General features: G+C 34.9%; 1 protein-coding gene across 2 annotated transcripts in view; it reads right to left on the bottom strand.

The window, feature by feature from the left end:
- The window catches only part of Tip60 (Histone acetyltransferase Tip60), a 298,625-nt gene that overhangs the window by 229,603 nt on the left and 43,647 nt on the right, over window positions 1-25,375 (bottom strand). For both annotated transcript variants that reach the window (XM_090398626.1, XM_090398627.1), the window contains exon 3: window positions 18,206-18,277. In XM_090398626.1, coding sequence (XP_090254752.1) covers window positions 18,206-18,277 — 72 coding nt within the window. The remainder of the gene's footprint in view (window positions 1-18,205; window positions 18,278-25,375) is intronic.

Below are 25,375 nucleotides of genomic sequence, written 5' to 3'. Positions count from 1 at the left end.
AGTGCTCACTTCCCATTTTTATTCAAATTCAAATATTTTCATTATGTACGTTACCTGTTTTTAGTTTATTCAATCTTTCTCCTGAAGATGTGAAACAACTTTTCACAAAACTAGTGAATAAAATAGTATTCTACCCCATCTGGTTCTTTCTTGTGGAGTAAAACAAGAAAAAAACATTTCCACTATATCCTCTCTCTCTCCACATAATCCTATTTAATGAGTAGTAGTAGCCAATTTAGGACTACAGACCTTCCTGTGTTCTTCTTTTTTGATCTTGCTTATTCATGTTCATGCATGCACATGTTTGTACCAGTGTATTGTTGTCTGATGACAGCAATTTAATTATCACAAATACTGGAAGTAATAATTAAATCTACTGGGTTATTATATTTTTTACATTGTAATTTCCTAAAACAAAGATGAGTAACAATCAACATATACAGGTAACCCTTGTATAATGCATTACTCATACGAGGTTTCCATATAACATGGTCTACAAATTGTAGTAACCCTTTATCTTTTGATATGTTTTTCACAATGCACGACATAAAAATCTAATTTTATCTTCGTTAAATTTGTGTCTGCCTGTATCGCGCATGTAGTTATAAGTAGCGAATTTATATTAGGGCAAATACACTTTAGCACATACATACGAATTGTTTATCGTATAAATGTTTATTGAAATTTAGCTTCGTTTTCTTCCGGGAAAGGGCATTAAAAGTCATAAGTGTGTTAATCCCAAGCTGAGCACTTTATTTTCTGGTGAGTTACATACAATATGTAATGCTTTTTTTATGTAAAAATGTTATGTTTATAGTAATGGCCACTTAGAGCGCTTTTGCGTTATGGTTGAAATTGAAATTAATGAATTAACAGATGGGGAATAGATTTAAACGAGGAGGAACTCTACAATTAATAGAAGACGTTGAACCAAATGGCGGAGAAAGTTCTGCCAAAGATTCTGATTGTGATGAATCCGTTAAAGAATTCAGCAAGAAAGTTAGGAAGTTATTTTATGGATAATGATCCCTCGATGGAGCACTCTGGAAAATTCACAAGACAACTGGATATTTGTGTAGCTCCATATTTGAACTTAATAAAAAATTGCAGCATAGTAGTAAGCATTATTACTGACTTCTTGATAACTAAAACCAGCCGAAGTATGCAATGGGAATTATAGAAATGATGTCCAAGAAATTTTCAAGTGATGATGAGGTCCAGTCACTCGTAAATAAAGAACATCTACGAAATGTTATTTTTGAAGAGAGTGATGACGATTAAAATATGCGCTTTATTTTATTTTGCCTAAAACATTTATGCATCATGTGCAATGAAGTTTACATGCAATTTGTAATTTTTATAAGTTTATATTATGTTTTGTTTTATAGTTTATATGTTTACTTAACTTACATGAATAACCTGAATTAAATAAAAAAATATTTTTTTGGATATATCATTGTTGTTTATATAATTAAAAAAAAAAAAACGATTTTGGAATGATGTTGACAATGATTTGTTCCTGGTAAGATTTATGCAAGATACTTGAGAAATAGTTGAGATGGATTGTGGAAGGGAAGCTTGGTGAAGAACAAGCTGGATTCAGACCAAATAGAGGCTGTCAGGATCAAATGTTCACTTTACGACAAATAGTTGATAAGTCATGGGAACAGTGGTGTAACTGGGGAGGGGGCGGTCGGCCTTAGGCAGCACTTTGAACCTTTTTGAACTTTTGCAGTTAATTCTAAAATAGTCTCGAGAACTCAGTTCCAAATATTATAATACTACTGCGAATTTTCCTCACAATTGCTGTAAGTGTAGCTAATTATGAGAGGAGTTTTTTAAAATAAAATTTGATTAAGAATCACCAACATTACTATGAAATAGACTTTGCCAATATCATCGACAATTTTGCTAACAGAAAAGTAAGAAAAATAACATTTTAGAATGCTGAAATTAAAGTTTTACTTCAAAAATAAACATAATGTTTCAATTTATTTCCCTATATGTCGTTTTGACTTTTTGTAGTATTTTTGGTGTGTATTGATAGGGGTGGCAAACTCAGGGACCGCACCGGGTGGCAACTGCTCTAGCTACGCCACTGCATGGGAATATAAAAAAATCTCTGTATTTAAGTTTTGTAGATCTGGAAAAGGCATATGACAAGGTGCCAAGAGAAAAGCTATTCAAAACGCTACAGTTATATGGTGTCAGTGGAGCATTATATCAAGCAATACTTAGTCTTTATTTGAGTTGTGAGTCAGCGGTTAGAATTGAAAGAAGTACACGAAGATGATTCAATCTTAAATCTGGTGTCAGACAAGAATGTACATTATCCACTCTGTTATTCATTATCTATATGGATCATATTATGAAGGAAAGTGGTATTAAACCTGATATCAAAATTGGAAATGTTATTGTCAGCTCTTTGTGGATGATGTTATAATTCAATAAATTTGCTAGATGTCTGCAAGATTCCCCTGACTAAATTCAATAACTGTTGTAATAGATTTGGTATGAAGGTCAGCAATAACAACACAAAGACAATAGGCAGAAGCATTGAAAATATCAACTGCATTCTGAATGGAGAACCTATAGAACAGTAAAACATTTCAGTTACTTAGGCATGATTTTTAGTGAAGATGTTAAATTAAATATGGAAATAAGTTGATTAAATATTTCCATATTTAATCAACTTACTGCCAGTATGGCAGTAAGTTGACTTCCTACCATACTGGCTTTATTGATTTAACAGAATCAATAAAGCCAGTATGGTAGGAAGTCAACTGAATAAATTTATATGGAATATGAGAGAAATTAGTCAAAACACTAAATTAGCTGTATACAAGACGGTGTTCAAACCAATTTTAACTTATGGATCAGAGAGCTGGATCAGAAGTAAAACACTATCAAAGATTAGAGACTGCAGATATGAGAGTCCTGAGAAAGAATAGAGGCATGAACAGATGGAATCAGTGGCAATATCATATTTAAAATGAGGATATTAGGAAAGAACTTGACATTGTTAGCATCCAGGAATGTGTTAGCAGAGCTAATCTCAGGTGGTATGGTCACTTAAACAGAATGAGAGAGGAAAGATTAGCAAAATAAGTGTTCTCTGCCAGGTTGGCAGGAAAAAGATCCAGAGGAAGACCAAGATATAGGTGGATTGATATGGTAAAAAGTGCCCTAGAAGATAGATATATAAGATCTGATAATATTGGAGTCACAGGTAACAGATTGATTTGGAGGAAAATTGTTGATAGGAAGTTAGTAATGATGTAAGTTCTTAACATAGTACTATCATAATATCCTGTACACCCATTGAGGGTACATGTCAGGAATTTAATGATGATATATGGATATTAAAATATTAGGTGAACTTATTGCACTTTTGGTTTTAAACAAATGTAAATGATTGAATGAGCTATTTAGTTTGTAAGTAAGCCATGTCTTTGTTTTCTGTTTAAAAACGATATTCAGCAAACTCCAATGCGTGATAGACCAATGGCGGCAAACACCACGTTGTCAGTTGATTTGAATTTGACAGATTTTGTGCAGTGCAGCATGTGTGTGTGTGTCAAATGTATTCGATAGCAGATGAACTGCAGCCAAAAACAATAGGAGATAGGAGGGAGGGTGAACTTATTGTAGTTTTGGTTTTAAACAAGTGTATATGATTGAATGTTCATTTGAAGCGGTCTGGTGCGAGATTAAGGCCAGTAAGAAAAAATATACAGTTGGTTGTTGCTAGAGGAAAGGGAGTTCCACAGATGATCTGGAAGACATGCATTGGCAAATTAGTACAATGAGTACAGGCCAAGTAATTATTATGGGAGACTTCAACTATGGAGATATAGACTGGAAGGAAGAACGTTCACATGACAGGAAGGAAATAGAATTTATACACCTACTAAGAGATAATTACTTAAGTCAGCATGTGATGGAGGGAGGACACTGATGAGGATAAAACACCCTGATGAATTGGTCATTGAATATCTTGACTATATTCTCGGCAGTCATTACAGATCTACCATTTTCATCAATTAACTATCATCTTGCCATAACCATTCTTCTTTCTACTTACCACACATCAAAAAAACTCCTTGATTTTTCTAGACCTGATTCACTAATTTCTGCTCAGACTACTCTTTTGCTGTCCTTACCAACTGAGTCACCTTCCTGGTCATCTTTATACTATTCGTGAAATTGATATTACCATTATTCATCTTGTGCTGTCTCTCAAGTTCCTTATTATTCCTACTTGTCAATGTATTTTTTATAATAGCAGCAATGCAATGTGCAGACTTTGAAATACTTGCAATACGACTTCTTGAACTTCAGTCAACTGTCAATCATCACCCCAAATCCCAAATTTCATTCACTTCTTGAAGCACAGTTCTACCAATACAGTACACAGCCTTATATCTTTGCATTCCAAGCACCTGGCACTTATTTACATTAAAACTACAACCCCAATCATTTAGATAAACTAAAAGTATTCAGATAAACTATTCAAATCTTCCTGAAGAGAGTTTACATCAACAACACTCCTTATAATTCTCTCCAACTTTACATCATCATGGGCTGACTTTCACATTCAGCCTATCATGGAATAAACACATTTTGCATAACCTCTTCAGCCTAACACTTTAGAAATCCTAAATCTGTCCAACTTAGGATATTGTTTGCACATCTCTAGTGGTGCACCAAAAACCTCCCCCAGAATGTTTGTTTGTATCCAGAAGAGACAGTTATTCACAAAACAGATGACCTGTTTCCCACTGACTCCTCCAACTGCTTTCTCATAGATGTTCTGTTTCTGCATCGTTTTTACTATAAATATTTAAACGGACACTACTCTACTGAAATATATATACATAGAGAGAGAGAGAGAGAGAGAGAGAGCTGGCTTGGTTGGCCGAGCGGCTGGCGTATCCGCTCTCCAGTCAAAAGGCTGCGGGTTCGAATCCTGCCATGAGCATGGATGTTTGTGATTGTCTGTGGAAGTGCTAGTGGTGGTGGTGGTGGGCAGAAGATGGCGTTGGTGTAGTTGCAGTTAGTTGTAGTTGGTGGATTGAGTAGTGGAGACAGAGAGTAGGTGCCCTCCCTTGATGAGTCTTTGGACTTCCCTGGAGGTGTCACATAGTAGTAATAATAATAATAATAATAATAATATAAACCTAAAGATTCCAGTCATTCTACATCAGTAACAAATAAGTTAAATTGCAGATCCTAAAAACAGAGCCCTAGGGCACACCACTTGCTGATATTGTTCAGGGAACCAATTTCCAATCCACCTTAGCAATCTATTATACATTCTCATCCTATGCAGTTTGTACACCAACATGTTGTGAGGTAAGCTATCAAATGCCTTTGCAAAGTGCAAGAATATAATTGTATATGAATCTCTATATGATTCATATCATTGCATATGGTATGAATCTAAAACATTCATCACCTTATTAAAGTGCAAGTAGATTGCTAAAACAAGTCCTAACTTTTACAACCAATGTTAACCATAATAAAGAATTCTATGTCCATCAACCTCTCCAATACCTTGATTATAACTGCAAATATACAAATTGGTCTGTAATTGGGAACTTCTGTCCTAGAACCATGCTTGTGGAGTGGTACAGTTTTGCTTTATTTCCATTTCTTAGGAATCTCTCCCACAGCAAGATCAGCAAAGGACACATCTAACTCCTGTGAACAAACCTCAAAAATAACTGATATGTCATCCATCCTTGCAGCCTTATTAACATCTAATGCAAATCAAAACCTGATACAACTTTGATTCTTTAACCTCTAATTCCCATAATATATGCCTCCCTTCTACATATTGCATCATTTACACTAATATGATATAAATTGATAAAGTGCTAATTAAATAACTCCACTACATCCTTTACCATGGTCACTCTGCTACCAAAACTATCCACAGTCACTCCTCCATAATTATTTTCCATCTTGTTTGCTACATAGCTAAAGAATTCTCTTGGATTATATTTTAGTTGACTGAGTCTCTTTTAATACTGAATTTTTTCTTTCTTTACCATACTTGTCATCTTTCTCTCCTACATTTTATATTTCTAATATATCTGATCACTGCCAAATGTCTTGTACCTCCACATAATATCTTCTTTTCCACACTGCTTGCCTGATTTCGCTGGTCATCGATTTCACTCCTACTCTATTCATTTAACTGCTGGTATGCAGCTGGACATTGGTTGTATCGAATGCTTTATAATAATTTCTCAACATTTTTTTTTTTTGGCACAACTCATCAACAGATAGTATTGATGCAATTCAACTATGAAACTTTCTACAATTCACATATAATTCTAATTCCCCATGTTTCCTTTCTCACCAGTTACCTTTTCCTGTTTCACCACCTCCAAAACTAGTACCTTATAATCACTGTCACCAACCATGAGATGCATTGATACCTGATTAACAACTACATCTTGTGATATATTAAAAATGCTTTGGTTTTCATCTGGATCATTTTCCTGACATCAAATACAATTTGCTAATCTTTCCTTTCCTATTACGTACTAATTAGTCAAAAAATTAGCATCGACACTCAAGGAGATGGTAGGTCACCCCCCCCCCCTCCTACATAAAGAACATACAACACTTCATGAACAAAATTAGAAACATAACACTTGACAATGATGATTTAGTCAGTTTTGACGTTTCTGCCCTTTTCACAAATGTTCCAATCAATGATGTAATTTTTCTCTTACAGAAAAAATTTCCACCCAACATTATAGCTCTCTTTGCCCACATAGTACATTCTGGTTACTTTATGTGGCAAAATAATTTTCACTGATAAAAGAAGGTACAACCATGGGCCCACCACTATGCCCCCCCCCCGGTCCATTGCTTACATTTATATGGAAGCTTTTGAGCAACATGCTCTAGATTCCTTTACTTTAAAACCTGCAGTTTAGCTTAGATACATTGACAATGTTTTTTGTTATCTGTCCACATGGCTGCCAAACTTGACACAATTTCCTCAGCCAGTTAGCAGAGCTAATCTCAGGTGGTATGGTCACTTAAATAGAATGGGAGAGGAAAGATTAGCAAAACAAGTGTTCTCTGCCAGGTTGGCAGCAAAATGACCCAGAGGAAGACCAAGATATAGGTGGATTGATACGGTACAAAGTGCCTTAGACGATAGAAATATAAGATCTGATAATGTTGGAGTCTTGACAAGTAACAGACTGATTTGGAGGAAAATTGTAGATAGGAAGTTAGTAATGATGTAATTTTTTCATGTAGTACTGTCATATCCTGTACACCCCTTGAGGGTACATGGCAGGAATTTGATGATGATGATGATCTGAATAATATGAATGCATACAATTTACCACTGAAATTGAAAATCAAAACTTCCTTCATTCCATGGATACACTTGTCACACATCTTCCCTCAGGAAGACTTCCTTCACACTCTACCACAAGCTCATGCATACCAGCCAAAAAGTACATGCTGACTCTTACCACCACCCTTCAGAAAACCTTGTGGTCATTAATGGCCTCAAAAACAGAACTATAGCAATTTGCTCTAATGGGCAAACTCTCAAGGTAAGAATTACAAATTATTAGCCACACATTTATAAACAATGGCTATAGCAAAAATAGCATCAATTAAATTCTTCATAAAACTACACCTAAAAATACAAATAGTATACATTACAGTAAAACCATAGCTATTCCATATATTAAAGATTATCAGATAAAATAAATAGAATGCTACATCATTACAACTTTAATGCTACTTTTAAATCACCTATAAAATTAAAAAACATATTCAGCTATGCCAAGGATCTCGTTTCCCCATTAGCCTACTCTGGAGTATACTGAATTCATTGCACCTGTAACTTACCTTATATTGGTGAAACTGCACACACAATTCCAATTAATAAAAAAGAACACAAACAATACATGAAATCGAACAATTTTGGTAAATCAGGAAACTAAGATCATTCATTCTCTTAACATCCTACACTAAATTGTTCAATTTTATGTGTTGTTTATGTTCTTTTTTATTAATTGGAAAGGAACCTGTTCCTTACAAAAACTGGTATGAAAACAAATTTAAGGAAGCCTGTGAAATTTTGAACAATCATCCTAATCTAAGCCATAATGGTGGCATAAATATCACAGGAATATAGACAGCATACATTCAGTCTACATAACTTCTTTTCAAGTTCTCCAGCAAACTCTCACTTTAGGACTCTAAGTAATATTTTATGTATTATTGGCCACCATCAATACTGTTTTTGTTCTAATTTATCTGTGAGTAATCTCTAGCATAACTTTTGTTAATTTATCTGTTAGTAATTTCTAAACAAACAGATAACAGAACTCCAGGTTTGATATAGTAAGTTTTTTTTTTTTCTCCCCCACCAGGTCAGGCCAATAGTGTTAACAGTTGACCAAACTAGTGTGACCTTAGCATACTTATGAATATTGTAAAGTAGTTTGTTAATTTGTATATATATAAAGCTTGGAAAGAATTCATTGCACAACACAGTGTGAGGAATAAAGAGCCATTGTGCCCATCTTAATAAGACCCCCTTTCGCTGCAATGACTACAGCAATCCTATGGGGCATAATACTTTCCACACGCATACAACAGCAATCTATGGGAATTTTGGACCATTCTTTCTGTATGCATATAATGAGGTCCTGGACTGTTGTGGGGCAGACATCCTGTGACCTCACCTGGTGCTCCAGTTCATCCCACAGATATTCAATAGGCTGAAATCAAGGCTCTATGGAAGCTAGTCAAGTATGATGTTCAGGTTCATAAACCATGCAGTTGCATTGTCTTGCTGAAAGTGACAATGGTCAGTTCCATAGAAACACCACAAAGAAGCATTGCATTGTGCAGAATGTTCAGATACCTCTCGGAGGTCAATGTTCGTGGCACCACAAACAGAGGTCTGAGGTCAAACCAGGACCATACCATAACACACTGCCACTTTTAAATTCATAGTTATGGTTAAACACTCTGGAAATGATTCTTTGCTCCATAACACAGCTTTCCAAGCTTCCATGTCCCACTGTACATGCTCTTTGCACTAGGGAAGACAATGCTGCATGTTAGTTTGAGTAATGTGGGACTTGCATTTTCCAGTCCTACCATGGAAACCTGTTGTGAGCCTCGGTTCTGAATGTTTTTGTGCAGATTCAAGTTCCAGTTGATGCCTGGAACTCTGCATTCACTGTGTTAGCTGAACGAATGGCAGTTTTTACATATTATCTTTAGTAGCCCCCTATGGTCGTGTCTGGTGACTGTGGTGGGTTGTCCACTGTGGGTAGCACTTGCAGTTGACTCCCTGAGATTCCATCTTGATATGGTATCACTGACTGTTGACCTGGCATGGCCAATTTGTCAACAATTTACTGAACACATAGGCCTACAACATGTCATCCTATCACAACGCCTCTTTCAAACTTCATCAGTTCCCTCCTTACAGGCATTTCACATGGACACAGTTGCACTGACTTCATATTCCTCCGGCTACATAAATGACTCACTACCTCACACAATGCACCTTGCCCAATGAAGTGTCCACTGACTCTTTTCCAAGTAGCATATATATACACTGTATGTGTATACTCTAGATGATGACCTTGTCACAAAGGTTGAAACACCAGATGATTATTTTCGTTTATATTAAACTGAAATATTATTACTAAATCTTGGTATTTCTAGCCTACCTCCCACTGATGAGACCTCAATAAAGGTCGAAACCGGTCTGGGTAGTGGCCTCTTGCCTTTAATACAAAACATCATGCATCCCCTTCTTGGAGATGTGTTTTGGCATTAAGGGTAAATATTAAGATTAGTGATCAGAGCTTATGCCACCTTTACCACGAGTTGCCTTGGTCTTGCACTATGTGCAGGATCAGCTAGACTTGTATCACTTGCAGGTACAAACTTGACTTGTTTGTCTGTTTGCTTACTTGGGAAATGGAGTAAAACCAGGTTTAAAATTGCTTGGTATTTTTAACATACATATATATATATATATACATATATATATATTAAACTGAAATAAGGCCTGTGTAGCTCAGTGGAAATGGCGCTTGCGTCCTCTGCACTTGGCCGCTTGAAGTTAGACCTAGGTTCTAGTCTAGTCGCTGACTGGAGGAACTTTTTCTAAGCCAATCTTCGACCGGTTCATGAGTTAGTCGATCTCTGGCACAGGCAAGCAGGTTTTTCCTCCCGGAAACTCGGGTTTTTTGTCCCGTAAACTCAAGAAAATCGACCGTAGTACCCACATTATTTGAGACAGTGACTTATCTTGTTAGGGTTAGGTACCAAGAAATGGCAGCACTTGTTTGCCAACCTCTTCATCGGCGGCTGCTATAATTAGTGATAGACATGGGCAAGCTATCTCTGATTGGCTACCGGTGGAGATTGAACTGCCCACTCAGGCCCCGAAAGCTAGACAGGGTATAAAGGCCTCGCCTACTCCCTATAAAGGGAATAAAAGGCGTTAGCTGATTAAACTGAAATATATGTTGTTGGTTGAGGGACTCCCCTCCACAATAAGTCTGCTAATTCCATGGAGGGTGTGATGGTGATAATAATAATAATTTTATATTAAAATCCTTGTGTTCTCCTATTTTCATAATGATTAAAAAATTTCAGGATACTATGTTTCTTATACCATGTGCATCTTGCATCATTAGGTGGCTTGTTTTCATTCTTAACCACCTAACCAGCCATTATGGATCAAATACACATCCTCATACGCTTTGTATCCATCATATATTGTATTTCAATGTAATATCAATGGTATTACAATTTTAATATGCACTTCACATCCATGATAACCTTGACATCTATAGATGTCTTGGCCGGTAGCGTGGTTAATTAGTTAGTTGTTCTTAATTTCTAGGTAAATTTACAGCACTATTATATGTGTTGTAAAGATATTGTTGAAATTTTCTGTTTCATGACTCGATCAATTTTTTTAAAGTTACTTGTTCTAAAATTACTCGATTTTTTTTTTTTTTTCTAAGATGTTTCCACTTTTCTTTTTTTAATTGTTTTTGTTTTCCAGTTTTTAAGTTTACTGCTATTTTGTTTCAAAATAATCTGTGATTTTTACATAATCTTACTATGCTTAGAATATTTTTATCTGGTATAATTATGCAATTTGTCTATTGAGGCATTATCTATTTTATATCATTTCCATTTGAGTATCTGCAAGTGCATATCCATATGTTCTGAGGTTTCTTTTTAAAACAATCAGTTAATCTTTAGATTTCTGCAAAGTTCTACTAGCATTTTGCTTGACAGAGAGAGAGAAGGAAAATTAAGAAGAGAGTTTTGTATAGAGATTCTATCATAAGGGAGTGTGCTTGGCGAGAGTGAAAATCGTGCTTCCCAGGTGCAAAAATTAATGATTTTAGTGAGGCTTTTGCAATCAGTTGATGAATAAAGGAACAGTTGATAATTTCTAGTGTCACTGGTGAATATCCATTCACCAGTGACACTAGAAAATTTATCATTTTCAATGGGGGCATTGTTGTGTGTAAATTCTCTCAACTACTGTAAGGTAGGACTATTTTGTTTTTTTCAGTTAAACTCCCCTGTCTTGTGTTGAAAGTGGGATGGATGATCATTAATAAATTTTGAACTGAGAATGGAGTACAGGCATTTGATATCATTTATCTGCTCTGCTTAGTCCACTCAGAGAACTGTTGAAAGTTACTTGAAGTGCTTGTTGTTTAGTGTGCAACTGATGGATTGCCATAATAATAATAATATATCTTGGCCTATATATTTGTCATTATGAGTTTGTTAATTTTTAGTTGAGCTCAATGTACAGTCATGTTTAATTATTTGAACAATATAAATTGAGAGAAGGTGTGTGAGAATGATTGAATATTTATAATTCAAAATATAACAACTTGTTTTTATATGTTCACTAGATGTGCTGTGTGTATATAATATTTGTAATATATAATATAAAATGTATTTAATGTAAATAATATTTAATTTATTAAATTGATGTTTGGATATAATTGAAGTAATCACTGTCTTCAGCTATAATTCTGATAGAAGGGCTTAAACTCTACACCACATAAACCCACTGTCTGGCTACACTACACAGATGATGCATTTTCCATTTCCATATGGCCTGGATACTCTCAGCATTTTTCTTAACACATCTAAACAATCAACACCCCAGGATCCAGTTTACCTTAGAAAAGGAAAACAACAACAGCCTCCCATTCCTAGACACTCTGATTACATGACAGCCTGATGGATCCCTGGCATTCTCCATTTACAGAAACCCTGTACCACATAAACCCATCTGGCTACACTAAATAGATGTGTTCTCAATTTGGCATATAGCCTGGATACTCTCAACATTTTCTTAACACATCTAAACAATCAACACTGCAGGATCCAGTTTACCTTAAAAAAGGAAAACAACAACAGCCTCCCATTCCTAGACACTGATTACATGACAGCCTGATGGATCTCTAGCATTCTCCGTTTACATAAATCCTTCCATGAAAAAATTCTTTCATGGAAAGCTTAATTACAGGAAATATTCATATAACGAAGTAGTTAGGTTACTATAAAATCTTGTGTGGTGCAAAACTGTGTTTTATAACTATCAGAAATTTTTTTTCTGTTAATAAAAACATAATGGTAAAACTTTCCAGTAATAAAAACTTAATTTTTATTAAAATAGTAATAACTGAACAAATATATTACAAACTGTACTACATATATGTCAGATAATATATTCATTTAATTTTCTTCCTCTTCATCACTGCTAAGCACAATCAAACGAGAACATTGTCTCTTGTCTTCATCGGGATAATTTAAGGCAAGAATTTAATTGACAACAAAGAAATTGTTCCAATACAGTTCTTAGGCACAAGGTTCAGTAATGTATACCTGAAAAATTTATAAACAATCGAATAAAACCGAAATACTTTCACACAAAAACTTAAGTCATGGATGCTTCAGAATCACAATTTTTAACGGTCTCAAACAAGCACAACTTCAATAGCACAGAATATAACATGGGGATTTCCAAACAAAATAAAATATGCAAATTTCTCATTTATTTATTTATTTTTGCATAATGGACTAGCAAATCAACAGCAGGGATTTACAAAAAAAGGAATGGAAATGAAAAGTTACATCCAACATAATATTTTAGCTCAAAATGTTAACCTCATTTTGTTATTAAATTTAAAGGACATTAACATATCATCAAACAAATAACTAAAATTTTAGTTTGATAAAATGCAGTTAAGAAATAACTGCATAAGTGGGTAAATGTCTCATAAAATATAAAAATATGCAGTATGTGTATAAAAATGCATACACATATGTGAAAGTTTTATTCTCTTTCTTATATGACGAGCAGACAAATTATTGTATAAATTATATAATAATATAATTGCATATAAATATATATACATATGTTATATTCAGTCTTACATACACTCATGAGCCAAAATATTATGATCACCTATCTAGTACCTTACTCTGCCTTCTTTGACCAAGATAACTATAGAAGACTTCCACTAGACTACAGAAGGTGTCTGGAGAGATTCTGGACCAACTAGACTAGACAGAATAATATTACAGAAATAAGCAAATGAGCAAGGCTCAGGTACATAAACCATCAGATGCTGAGTTTGATAGGCTCTCCACAAATGTTTGATGAGATTCAAATCAAGAGAATCAGGCAACCAGGGTGGCATACGGAATGCTTGAATATTCTCTTTGAACCATTCTTGCATAATATAAGCTTTGTGACTATCGTATCTTACTGAACGAGTTCATATCTCATGAATTAAACTGGGGATGAGAGGATCCAGTAAAGTCCATGAAAACAATCCCCATACCAAGATATCACAATGACTACTGACCTGCTTCCAGCCTACTGTGAAATCTGGTTGGTTCAGAAACAGGATGAGTGGTCATAATGTTGTGGTGCTTATGAGTGTGTATAAGATTGCACATAATAATTCATAACAGTCCATATGTCACACACTATGAACACACACAGACACATACCCAAACAAAAGAACTTGAGTAGCCAGGAAATACATAAATTCAAAAATAAAAGTGACATGGATTTGAATTATGAAGCTATTCTTTGGATGCTTTCTTATATATTTTTTGCATTCAGCAAAATATTAAAATGAACCAAAATATCTCCAATAGATCTCCAAGCATGCATGGGACCCATACAACAGGTTCTCAGATTCTATGAAGGTATCATGTAATAATAATTACCGTATTTATCCGAACCCTACTTTTACAAACCCAAAATTAAGAAATCAATATTTTAAACAGGGGTCCATAAGGGTCAAAGTTGTATAACTGAGAGGAGACCTCCACATAGCCTTTAAAGGAATGCGGAGAACCGACCAGGGCTTCTGACCTAATGTCCAATCCTCACCTTCTCGTGGTGCACCCTGTTGGGTATCTACTTTGATACTGAACGAACGAGGATGGGCTGGCAATTTGGGATTTAGCCAACCAAATTGAATTCTTATTGGTTAAACCAAAATAAAAAATGATGGTACAACATGACAAAATTTCATGCCGGCTGGGGCATCGCCCGGTTAAATAAGGCCCCCGTTGTTTTTGCCAGGGAACCAGGGCGAACAGCGAAAAGTCAGCTACTGGAACAAATCTGAAAACAAACCCCAACTCAACATCACCAGAGTTAAAGATCGGTACAATCAACATAAAAAGCCTGAATGGCAAAGAAATGGAGCTAGCTGACGAATTAGATAAGTACCAGATCGACATAATAGGGGTGACTGAAACAAAAAAGACCAAAACTGGTGAGATCTTTCTGAGCAATAAATACAAAATGTTATATTCAGGCAATGACAATCAAGGAAAAGAAGGAGTAGCCATAGTATTCAACACAAAATACGAGGCTAATCTTCTTGAATGACAGTCAGTCTCAAGTAAAGTAATGTGGGCAAATATGAGAATGGGAAACTGGACAATGAGACTTATTTGTGCCTATGGTCCCACAGAAGGTTCTACTAAGGCAGAAGTGGAGGAATTTTTTGAGGCTTTAGAAAAAGCAACTGACACAATGAAAAAGGAAAAGTTGGTCCTTGTTGGGGATCTAAATAGCAGAGTAGGAAATGATTGTGAGACATACAAAAATATTTTGGGAAAATTTGGAGAAAAGAGCAAAGCTAATAATAATGGCAAATATTTGCTGGATTTCTGCTCAGAACATGGACTGGTTATTACTAACACCATGTTCCAACATAAAAATGTGCACAAATTCACATGGAGAGAAGAGGCTAGGAATAAGAAAAGTCTCATTGACTATGTTATTGTTGATAGTGATGTTTTCTCCCTGGTGCAGGACACCAGAGTGTACAGAGGATTTGAAATTGGAAGTGATCACTATTTAGTCTTGAGCAGGATAAAATTGAATTTCATATTGAAAAGAATAACATGTAAGAAAGTTTTAAAGCGAATAAAAGTTGAGCAGCTCTCAGATGTGAACTGTAGACTAAAATACAGAAAGATTATTGAAAAGAAAATGAAAGAGTTTGAGAACAGGAATCAAACCTTGGAGATTCAGTGGCAAACTCTGAAGAAAACATTGATTGATTCTGCCAGAGAGGCATGTGGTGAGGTTGTGTGCAAGGATAAAAAAAATCAGAACTCCCTGGTGGACACAGGAAGTTAAAGAGGCAGTGAAGGAAAAGAAGAAAGCATATCAAAAGTTCCTGGCAAATAAGTCAGCTTTTGCTTTTAGAGAATACAGAGACAAATGTAAGAATGCTAAACAGTGTGTAAAACTAGCTAAACAAAAGTCATGGGAGGACTTTGGCAAGAATATAGAAAATAAATATCAAGAAGGTGGCAAAATATTCTGGAGGTTGTTGAAGAAGCTTAGGAATGGAGGAAAGAGTGCTGTAAAAGGAGTTAGAGATGATAAAGGTGACATGAAAACGGTAGAAAAAGATATCCTTGAAGTATGGAGTAATTACTTTGAAAAACTGCTAAATGAAACAAGCAGTGATGACAGCACACTGATAAAAAACACTGATCAGGCATGCAGTCAGGAATACATATCCATACTTGAAGTAGAAAAAGCCATCAAAGGCTTGAAATGTGGAAAGGCAGCAGGAGTAGATGATATTCGACCAGAAATGCTGAAGTATAGTGGTATAAAAGTCTTACAGTGGTTGCACTGCATAGTTCAGAAAGCCTGGACAGAGGGACGAATTCCCGATGATTGGAGTAGAGCTCTCATAGTACCCATATATAAAAAGGGAAATAAAACTGAATGTGAGAATTACAGAGGTATTTCCCTACTGAGTGTTCCTGGCAAGATCTATGCAAGTATACTTGAGAAACGGTTGAGAAGAATTGTGGAAGAAAAGCTTGGTGAAGAACAAGCTGGATTCAGGCCAAATAGAGGCTGTCAGGATCAGATCTTCACTTTACGACAAATAGTCAAGAAAGCATGGGAATATAACAAAGATCTGTATTTAAGTTTTGTCGATTTGGAAAAGGCATATGACAAAGTGCCAAGAGAGAAGCTATTCAATACGCTGCAGTTATATGGTGTCAATGGGGCATTATATCAAGCAATACTTAGTCTTTATTTGAGTTGTAAGTCAGCAGTTAGAATTGAAGGAAGTATAGGAAGATGGTTTAATGTTAAATCTGGTGTCAGACAAGGATGTACATTATCCCCTCTGTTATTCATTATCTATATGGATCACATTATGAAGGAAAGTGGTATTAAACCTGATATTAAAATTGGAGATGTTAATGTCAACTCTTTGCTTTATGCGGATGATGTTATACTTCTAAATAAATCCGCTACAAGTCTGCAAGATTCTCTGACTAAATTCAATTGCTGTTGTAATAGATATGGTATGAAGGTCAGCAATAAAAAGATAAAGACAATGAAAATAGGCAGAATCATTGAAAATGTCAACTGTGTTGTGAATGGAGAACCTGTGGAACAAGTAAAACATTTCAGCTACTTAGGCACGATTTTTACTGAAGATAGTAAATTAAATATAGAAATAGACAATAGAATCAGCAAAGCTGTTATGGTGGGAAGTCAACTGAATAAATTCATATGGAATAAGAGAGAAATTAGTCGGAACACTAAATTAGCTGTATACAAGACAGTGTTCAAACCAGTTTTAACTTATGGATCTGAGAGCTGGGTCAGAAGTAAAACACTGGACCAAAGACTGGAGACCGCAGATATGAGAGTCCTCAGAAAGATTAGAGGCGTGAACAGATGGCATCAATGGCAATATCATATTAAAAATGAGGATATTAGGAAAGAACTTGACATTGTCAGCATCCAGGAATGCATTAGCAGAGCTAATCTCAGGTGGTATGGTCACTTAAATAGAATGGGAGAGGAAAGATTAGCAAAACAAGTGTTCTCTGCCAGGTTGGCAGGAAAACGACCCAGAGGAAGACCAAGATATAGGTGGATTGATACGGTACAAAGTGCCTTAGACGATAGAAATATAAGATCTGATAATGTTGGAGTCTTGACAAGTAACAGACTGATTTGGAGGAAAATTGTAGATAGGAAGTTAGTAATGATGTAATTTTTTCATGTAGTACTGTCATATCCTGTACACCCCTTGAGGGTACATGGCAGGAATTTGATGATGATATTTTAAACATAAAACAGAACACATTTGATATTTTTTTAAATATTCAAAATATATTTAGTAATTAGGTAATATTTATAAGATACATACTAAGAAATTCTACATCACTCTCAGTTCCTGGCATACCATTTTCTTCATTGTTTTTTATTTTCGGACATTTTTATGGGCTAGTGCTCAAAATATTATTAATGCATTAACTTACTCTGCCAACAAGCTGCAGACGTATGAATGCTTTCAGTGTTCTGATTGGTTTATTCAGAATCAGCCATTAATGACGTCAATCGACAGAGTTAACAAAGGCTAGTGATTGGTGGAAGCCTGTTCTCAGAGACAAGGTACCGGCAGTTTTGCCATGGCAACCGCGGGTCTCTCAAGTGGTTACCCCCCCCCCATGTATAAGACGACCCCAATTTTTGGTCTAAAAATTTTAGAAAAAAATATTGTCTAATACACAAAAATATATGGTATATGCATAAAGCTAACTTGATAATATGGAATGATATACTCACAATCAATATAATGAACATAATAAAGAGTTTCTGTGTCTTGTGACTCCTTAACACTTAAAACTTCTGCCAATGCTACAAAGAAAAGAAAAAACAAAAATAAAAAAAAATATTTGTAATTCATCTTGCCTTTTAATTTCTTTGCCATAAATATTATTAAAAAAAAAGTCTCAAATCCAAGTTTATTTTCCCAGATATCTGAACTGTTCTTTTCACTACTACTTTTTATTTTACACATATTTTTAACATGGTTTTAAAGTGTTCAGCATATTTTATATTCATATAGTTCTGATTTAGATATACACAGTATAATAAACCAAGTACTATATACACTCATTATCAGATTACATTGGGAAACTGAATGTATGGTTACATAGTGCTCTTCATTGTTTACATGCTCATTCAAGGATTGATTAATTTAGAGTTTAGTGATATGAATATCAGACAACTGGAGATTACTGTATCAGTATTTTAATTTCTGTATTATCCAAGATGAAAATTCACAGCATATGAAAGTAGTAAATTATAAAATTTACTACTTTCATATTACATATGTAACCATTCATGCAGCATTTCTGAAAATGCCAAGACACTGAAATGTGATTCAATCAGATTTCGATAACCAGACCAGACGAGTGATTCCAGGTATAATACTACAACTAATTTTCATGTTAATTCCAAAAAAGTTAATCCAGTACCTCTTAACATATAACTAAATATAATACAGTTGTAATATAATACAATGAAATAATACAATTCAATATAGTTTGCTATAGTGAATTTCCTTCAAAATATCACTGTGTATATGAGGATTTAGTTGGCACATATTAGTTGGAAACTAAATAAACACATTTTATTACAGTGAATGAGTTTATTATAATGGTGTTCACTATGAAAATCAACTATAAACACAAGCTTGATTATTTGTTTTATTTTATTTTTTCATTTCTGTCTTCATCCATTAAGGACCATAGATACTAAAACTTATCACATTTTCCTATTTATTTTTTGCAGGGTAGATAAATATAAATATAAGAGCATACAGATTCAAAGAGAATGAAGTACCAGTGGAGTACTATGCGACTCTGTCCTGGAGCCATTAGTGTTCAATGTGTTTGTTAATGATATTGGGAAAGCCTTGATAGGATGTATGCTTTTATTTTGCTGATGATGCAAAGTTGGGTAAGGTAATTAGTAGCAATGTGGAGGGTCGACAGAAGGATCTGAAAAGAGCAGAATGGTGCTATGGGAAGACGATAATGGATATTAGTTGACAATGTTGTTAAATGTAAAGTTATGCATTTGAGGACTGAAGAAATTCTATAGAGCAAACCACGTTGATGAGATTTTATTGCAAGAAACTAATGAAGCAAGAGATCTCATGATTGCAGTTAAGGGAAATGAAATTCAGGACACATATTGCAAAGGTAGTAAATACAACATATGATATAATAGCAATGCTGAGAAGAATACTAAAATATAAGAATAAGAAAGACTTCATGCTAAATAATAAGGAGATATGGAACCAGAAGAGAGAATACAGAGGCAGATAACCAAGAGGATATTAGCACTGGTATAGTGGATATCAAAAACAGATTAAGAGAATGTGGGCTAGGTTATTAATGCTGGTGAATAACTATGATGATTTATTGGCACAAGAACAGCAAAAGTAATACTGTGCCTTCGCAAAGGTTAAAGTAATACATAAATAGTCAGAGACAAACTAGTAAACAATATGCATGTATAAAAACCAAGCTAAGCAATGCAGTATATACATATAAATAAAATTATATCAAAGTTTATACCTGGTTTTCCCTTTCAGCCATTTCCGACCGTAGGTGACTTTTGTAGGCATTGCCCACAAAATATTCCTGGTGAGATTTTTACAGGGTAGTTCACCATTGCTCCCCCCCCACACACACACAATTTTATCTGGGCTTGGGACCAGCATATGGCTGGAACGTATTCATGACTGTAGTCCATGTGTGTTCATGGGGCCAGTTTGCCTGTTCTGGGGAACAAAAAACCCGAGTTTCCAGGTGAAAAAACCCCCTTACCTCCATATGAGACTGGCTAACTCACCTTTAGTCGAAAGAGACCAGATTAAGGTTCCTCACGTCACTGACAGGAATCGAACCCAGATCTTTCTGACCAAAGGACTTCGTCTATATTGACTGAGTTACGGAAGTTCTTAGCAAAGGTTATAGCAGTACATAAATAGTCAAAGAGAAATTAGTAAATAATATTCGTGCACAAAAATTAAGTTTAGCAATGCAGTATCTACATATAAACAAAATTACAGGTCAGTTCTTGAGCTCAAAAGGTCACAGCAATACACAAAGTCAAAGGCTACCGAAGTACATAAATAGTCAAAAATAAACTAGAAAATAATATGCACGTACAAAAGTGAAGTTAAATAATGCAGTATTTATATACAAATAAAATGACAACAAAGGTTACAGCAATACATAAACAGTCAAAGAAAAATTAGTAAATAATATGTATGTTCAAAATTAAGTTAAGCAATGCAGTATCTACATATAAACACAACTACAGTCAAATGTGTTTGCACAAATTAATTCTTTGTAGAAGATTAAAAACATCATACAATCTGCCTGAGTATATATGGTTCGATAGGTAAAAATTTCATTCCTCTCTTGTGTAAAGTGCTGGCACTCCACCAGAATATGACAAATAGTAAGACAAATATTGCATTTTTCACACATTAAAGGGTCATCATAAGAATGTGTAAGATGATTATGACCTATGAAGAGCCCAGCAAAAACAACACTTAATAACATTTAATTTGTTTGTCAGTGCTTCTCCATGTTGACTGCCACTGGGCAATTAGCTTTGATCTTATAGACTGTCTGTAGTCTGTACATTTCAAACGGTCATCAAGAGAGTATGAGCTGATCTAGCAGCTGCATCTGCAGTCTTATTTTCCTTAATTTCAATATGGCTGGGAATCCAGCATAACCAAACATTAAAATTAGGGTTTTCATTTTGTACAACAGGTGTACATACAGGACCGGATGTTTATACATATAGAGCTCAATGAGTGTGTATAAATTACACACTTTTAATAGCGCTTTTCTTTTATATGCACAAGTGCAAGCTGAAAGGCATGCAACTCTGCTGTATAATTACTGTAGTCAGGTGAGATCTAGTTGGAGATAGTAAGGTCAGGAAACACAGTAGCACAACAACACTGGTATCAGTTCTTGAGCCATCAATATAGATTGGTAAGAAATCAGAGTGGGCTGCTCTGTGTGCATTAAACAATTGTGGGTAGCCAGACTTGAAAAACTGACTGGAATAATATAAAGGAAATCATACTAAAAACATCAGAAGAAAGTTTAGGTTACAAATCAAGGAAAAACAAAAAATGGCTAAGAACTTGGAATGATGACTTAAAGGAATTAATCAAAAGGAAAAAACAGGCTTTTAAAATATATCTGCAGAGTAAAAACATTGCTGACCACATACAATATATGAAACTACGGGCTGAAGTCAGAAAGTTTTCCAGAAGTATATGCAGAGAAGATTGGAGTAAATATGTTAAATCATTAGAGCAGGATATCACTGGACCATAAAGAACAGGTTTTAAAATTTTCAGGCAACTAAAAACAGTAAAAAAATGACCAATTAAGCAATACTCTAATTTCCAGAGGATTGGATAGAACACTATAAAATATTGTAGAATGAAAAACAAGAAATCGAAAACAGTGACAAAACTCACAAAACTGAAGACATCAATATACAGGAAAGAACAGAAGAAATAGTAATGGAAGAATTGGAAAAAGAATTTTAAAAAAAATCAAGAAATAGAAAAAGCCCAGGCCTGGATGGAACATGTGTTGAGCTCTTTAAATATGCTACTTAAACTCTTCAATAATATTTGGAAATACCAAAAGATCCCAAAAGAATGGAAAACCGGAGTAGTAATAAAGATTCACAAAAAAGGTCCCAAGAACAAATGTGGAAATTACAGAGGCATTATTCTCTTAATAACAGCATCTAAACTATATGCAAAAATCTTAAAGAACAGACCAATTAAATATACAGAAAATTATTTAGAAGAAGAACAGTGTGGTTTTAGAAGCGAGAGAGAGAGAGAGAGAATGCACAGATGCCTCTTTCACAATGCAACAGATCATAGGAAAAAAAAGAAAAGCATTTAACCTGCCCACTTTCCTTCTATTTATGGACTACGAAAATAGTGTATGATAATTTGAAAGAGATCTACTCTGGAAAATATTACAAGATGATAAAATGCCTGCTCAATTAATTAAAGCAATAAAAAGTCTATATAGAGCAACAAAAATTTGCATCAAATTTGCAGATGGAACATTATCAGAACCTATAACTATAAATAAAAGAGTAAGAAACGGCTGTAGCTTATCCTCAATCCTATTCAACATTTATATAAATAGAATCCTAAAAGAATGGAAAACAACTATCAAAGATGGAATTAAACTAACAAATAATATACAGCTAAATACAATACTTTATGCAGATGATCAAGTAATAATTTCAAATTTACAATAGAATGAATGGCATAATTAAAAGAAATTTTGGATAACACATGACTAAAGAAACTCAATTAAAATCGCATAATATGGCCTCTAAAACATCTCTCAAATTTGGAAGTGAAGCTTGGATTCGAAAACAAAGCAGCACAGATGAAGTTTCTAAGACCTCTTGGGACTCACCAGAAATAAGAGAACGATTAGATACAAAAAAACATCATACAAGAAATAGAAGAATACCAGCAAAATTGGCTACACCACATAGAAAGAATGAATAACAATAGGATTCCTAAACTAGCACTAGCATATAAACCCACAGGAAGAAGAGACTGTGGACGTCCAAGATTAAGATGAAAAAATCAACCTCATCTGCAGAGTTAGAAGAGGACATATAAAGCCTATACGTAAATTTTTTCAGATGACAACAACAACAACAATTTATGCACTAGCCACTTGATTAACTGATGAGATAAATTGGATCCAAGATTGTTTCTGACTCTGACATTACATAACGTGTGCTTTGGCTCGAGCACATTTAAAAACTATTAAGTTTGATGTGGTGGGGTATCTACAAAATATACCCTATGCTCAGTATTAATCTTTTTTAGCTATGTGGCATTCTGTATTCCACCAAGGCACTGAATCGAAGTGGAAATTGAGATGATGTTCTAGGAATGGAGGATGTTGCTGCCTGGACAATGAAGTCTGTTATATACTTTACTGCTTCATTGATAAGTGTTTGACTGACGTTATCAGCATTAAATTCTGCAAGATGGTAAAAAGTGTTTCAGTCAGCTTGGTCCCATTTTCCATATGGGCATTCATTTAGAGCAGTAATTCTTAACCTTTTCAAAGTCACAGAACATTTTTGATTATAAGAAATATTTGGGTAACACCAAAAGTATTAGAGTCATAAAACTAACAATAAAAATATGCATGGAGTTGCCTTTTATAAAAATGGAACTTATTTTAATGCGATACTTGAGCTTCTTGAATTTTGCAGGTTTCAGCAATATTAGGTCTATTTTGTGATGTAAGATAGATAGATAGATAGATAGATAGATAGGGGTGACTGAAACAAAAAAAGACCAAAACTGGTGAGATCTTTCTGAGCAATAAATACAAAATGTTATATTCAGGCAATGACAATCAAGGAAAAGAAGGAGTAGCCATAGTATTCAACACAAAATACGAGGCTAATCTTCTTGAATGGCAGTCAGTCTCAAGTAGAGTGATGTGGGCAAATATGAGAATGGAGAACTGGACAATGAGAGTTATTTGTGCCAATGGTCCCACAGAAGGTTCTACTAAGGTAGAAGTGGAGGAATTTTTTGAGGCTTTAGAAAAAGCAACTGACACAATGAAAAAGGAAAAGTTGGTCCTAGTTGGGGATCTAAATAGCAGAGTAGGAAATGATTGTCAGACATACAAAAATATTTTGGGAAAATTTGGAGAAAAGAGCAAAGCTAATAATAATGGCAAATATCTGATGGATTTCTGCTCAGGACATGGAGTGGTTATTACTAACACTATGTTCCAACATAAAAATGTGCACAAATTCACATGGAGAGAAGAGGCTAGGAATAAGAAAAGTCTCATTGACTATGTCATTGTTGATAGTGATGTTTTCTCCCTGGTGCAGGACACCAGAGTGTACAGAGGATTTGAAATTGGAAGTGACCACTATTTAGTCTTGAGCAGGATAAAATTGAATTTCATATTGAAAAGAATGACATGTAAGAAAGTTTTAAAGCGAATAAAAGTTGAGCAGATGTGAACTGTAGACTAAAATACACAAAGATTATTGAAGAAAAAATGAAAGAGTTGGAGAACAGGAATCAAACCTTGCAGATTCAGTGGCAAGCCTTGAAGAAAACCCTGATTGATTCTGCCAGAGAGGCATGTGGTGAGGTTGTCTGCAAGGATAAAAAAAATCAGAACTCCCTGGTGGACACAGGAAGTTAAAGAGGCAGTGAAGGAAAAGAAGAAAGCATATCAAAAGTTCCTGGCAAATAAGTCAGCTTTTACTCTTACAGAATACAGAGACAAATGTAAGAAAGCTAAACAGTGTGTAAAACTAGCTAAACAAAAGTCATGGGAGGACTTTGGCAAGAATATAGAAAATAAATATCAAGAAGGTGGCAAAATATTCTGGAGGTTGTTGAAGAAGCTTAGGAATGGAGGAAAGAGTGCAGTAAAAGGAGTTAGAGATGATAAAGGTGACATGAAAACTGGAGAAAAAGATATCCTTGAAGTATGGAGTAATTACTTTGAAAAACAGCTATATGAAACAAGCAGTGGTGACAGCACAGTGGTAAAAAACACTGACCAGGCATGCAAGCAGAAATACATATCCATACTTGAAGTAGAAAAAGCCATCAAAGGCTTGAAATGTGGAAAGGCAGCTGGAGTAGATGATATTCGACCAGAAATGCTGAAGTATGGTGGTATAAGAGTCTTATAGTGGCTGCACTGCATAGTTCAGAAAGCCTGGACAGAGGGATGAATTCCCGATGATTGGAGTAGAGCTCTCATAGTACCCATATATAAAAAGGGAAATAAAACTGAATGTGAGAATTACAGAGGTATTTCCCTACTGAGTGTTCCTGGCAAGATCTATGCAAGTATACTTGATAAACGG

Source organism: Typopeltis vanoorti, chromosome 10 (assembly GCF_054136105.1).
Source record: "Typopeltis vanoorti isolate ZY-2024b chromosome 10, IOZ_Tvanoo_1.0, whole genome shotgun sequence".
NCBI lineage: Eukaryota > Metazoa > Arthropoda > Arachnida > Uropygi > Thelyphonidae > Typopeltis > Typopeltis vanoorti.
Note: the sequence above shows the minus strand (reverse complement) of the source record. Positions and strands in the feature narration are given on the sequence as shown.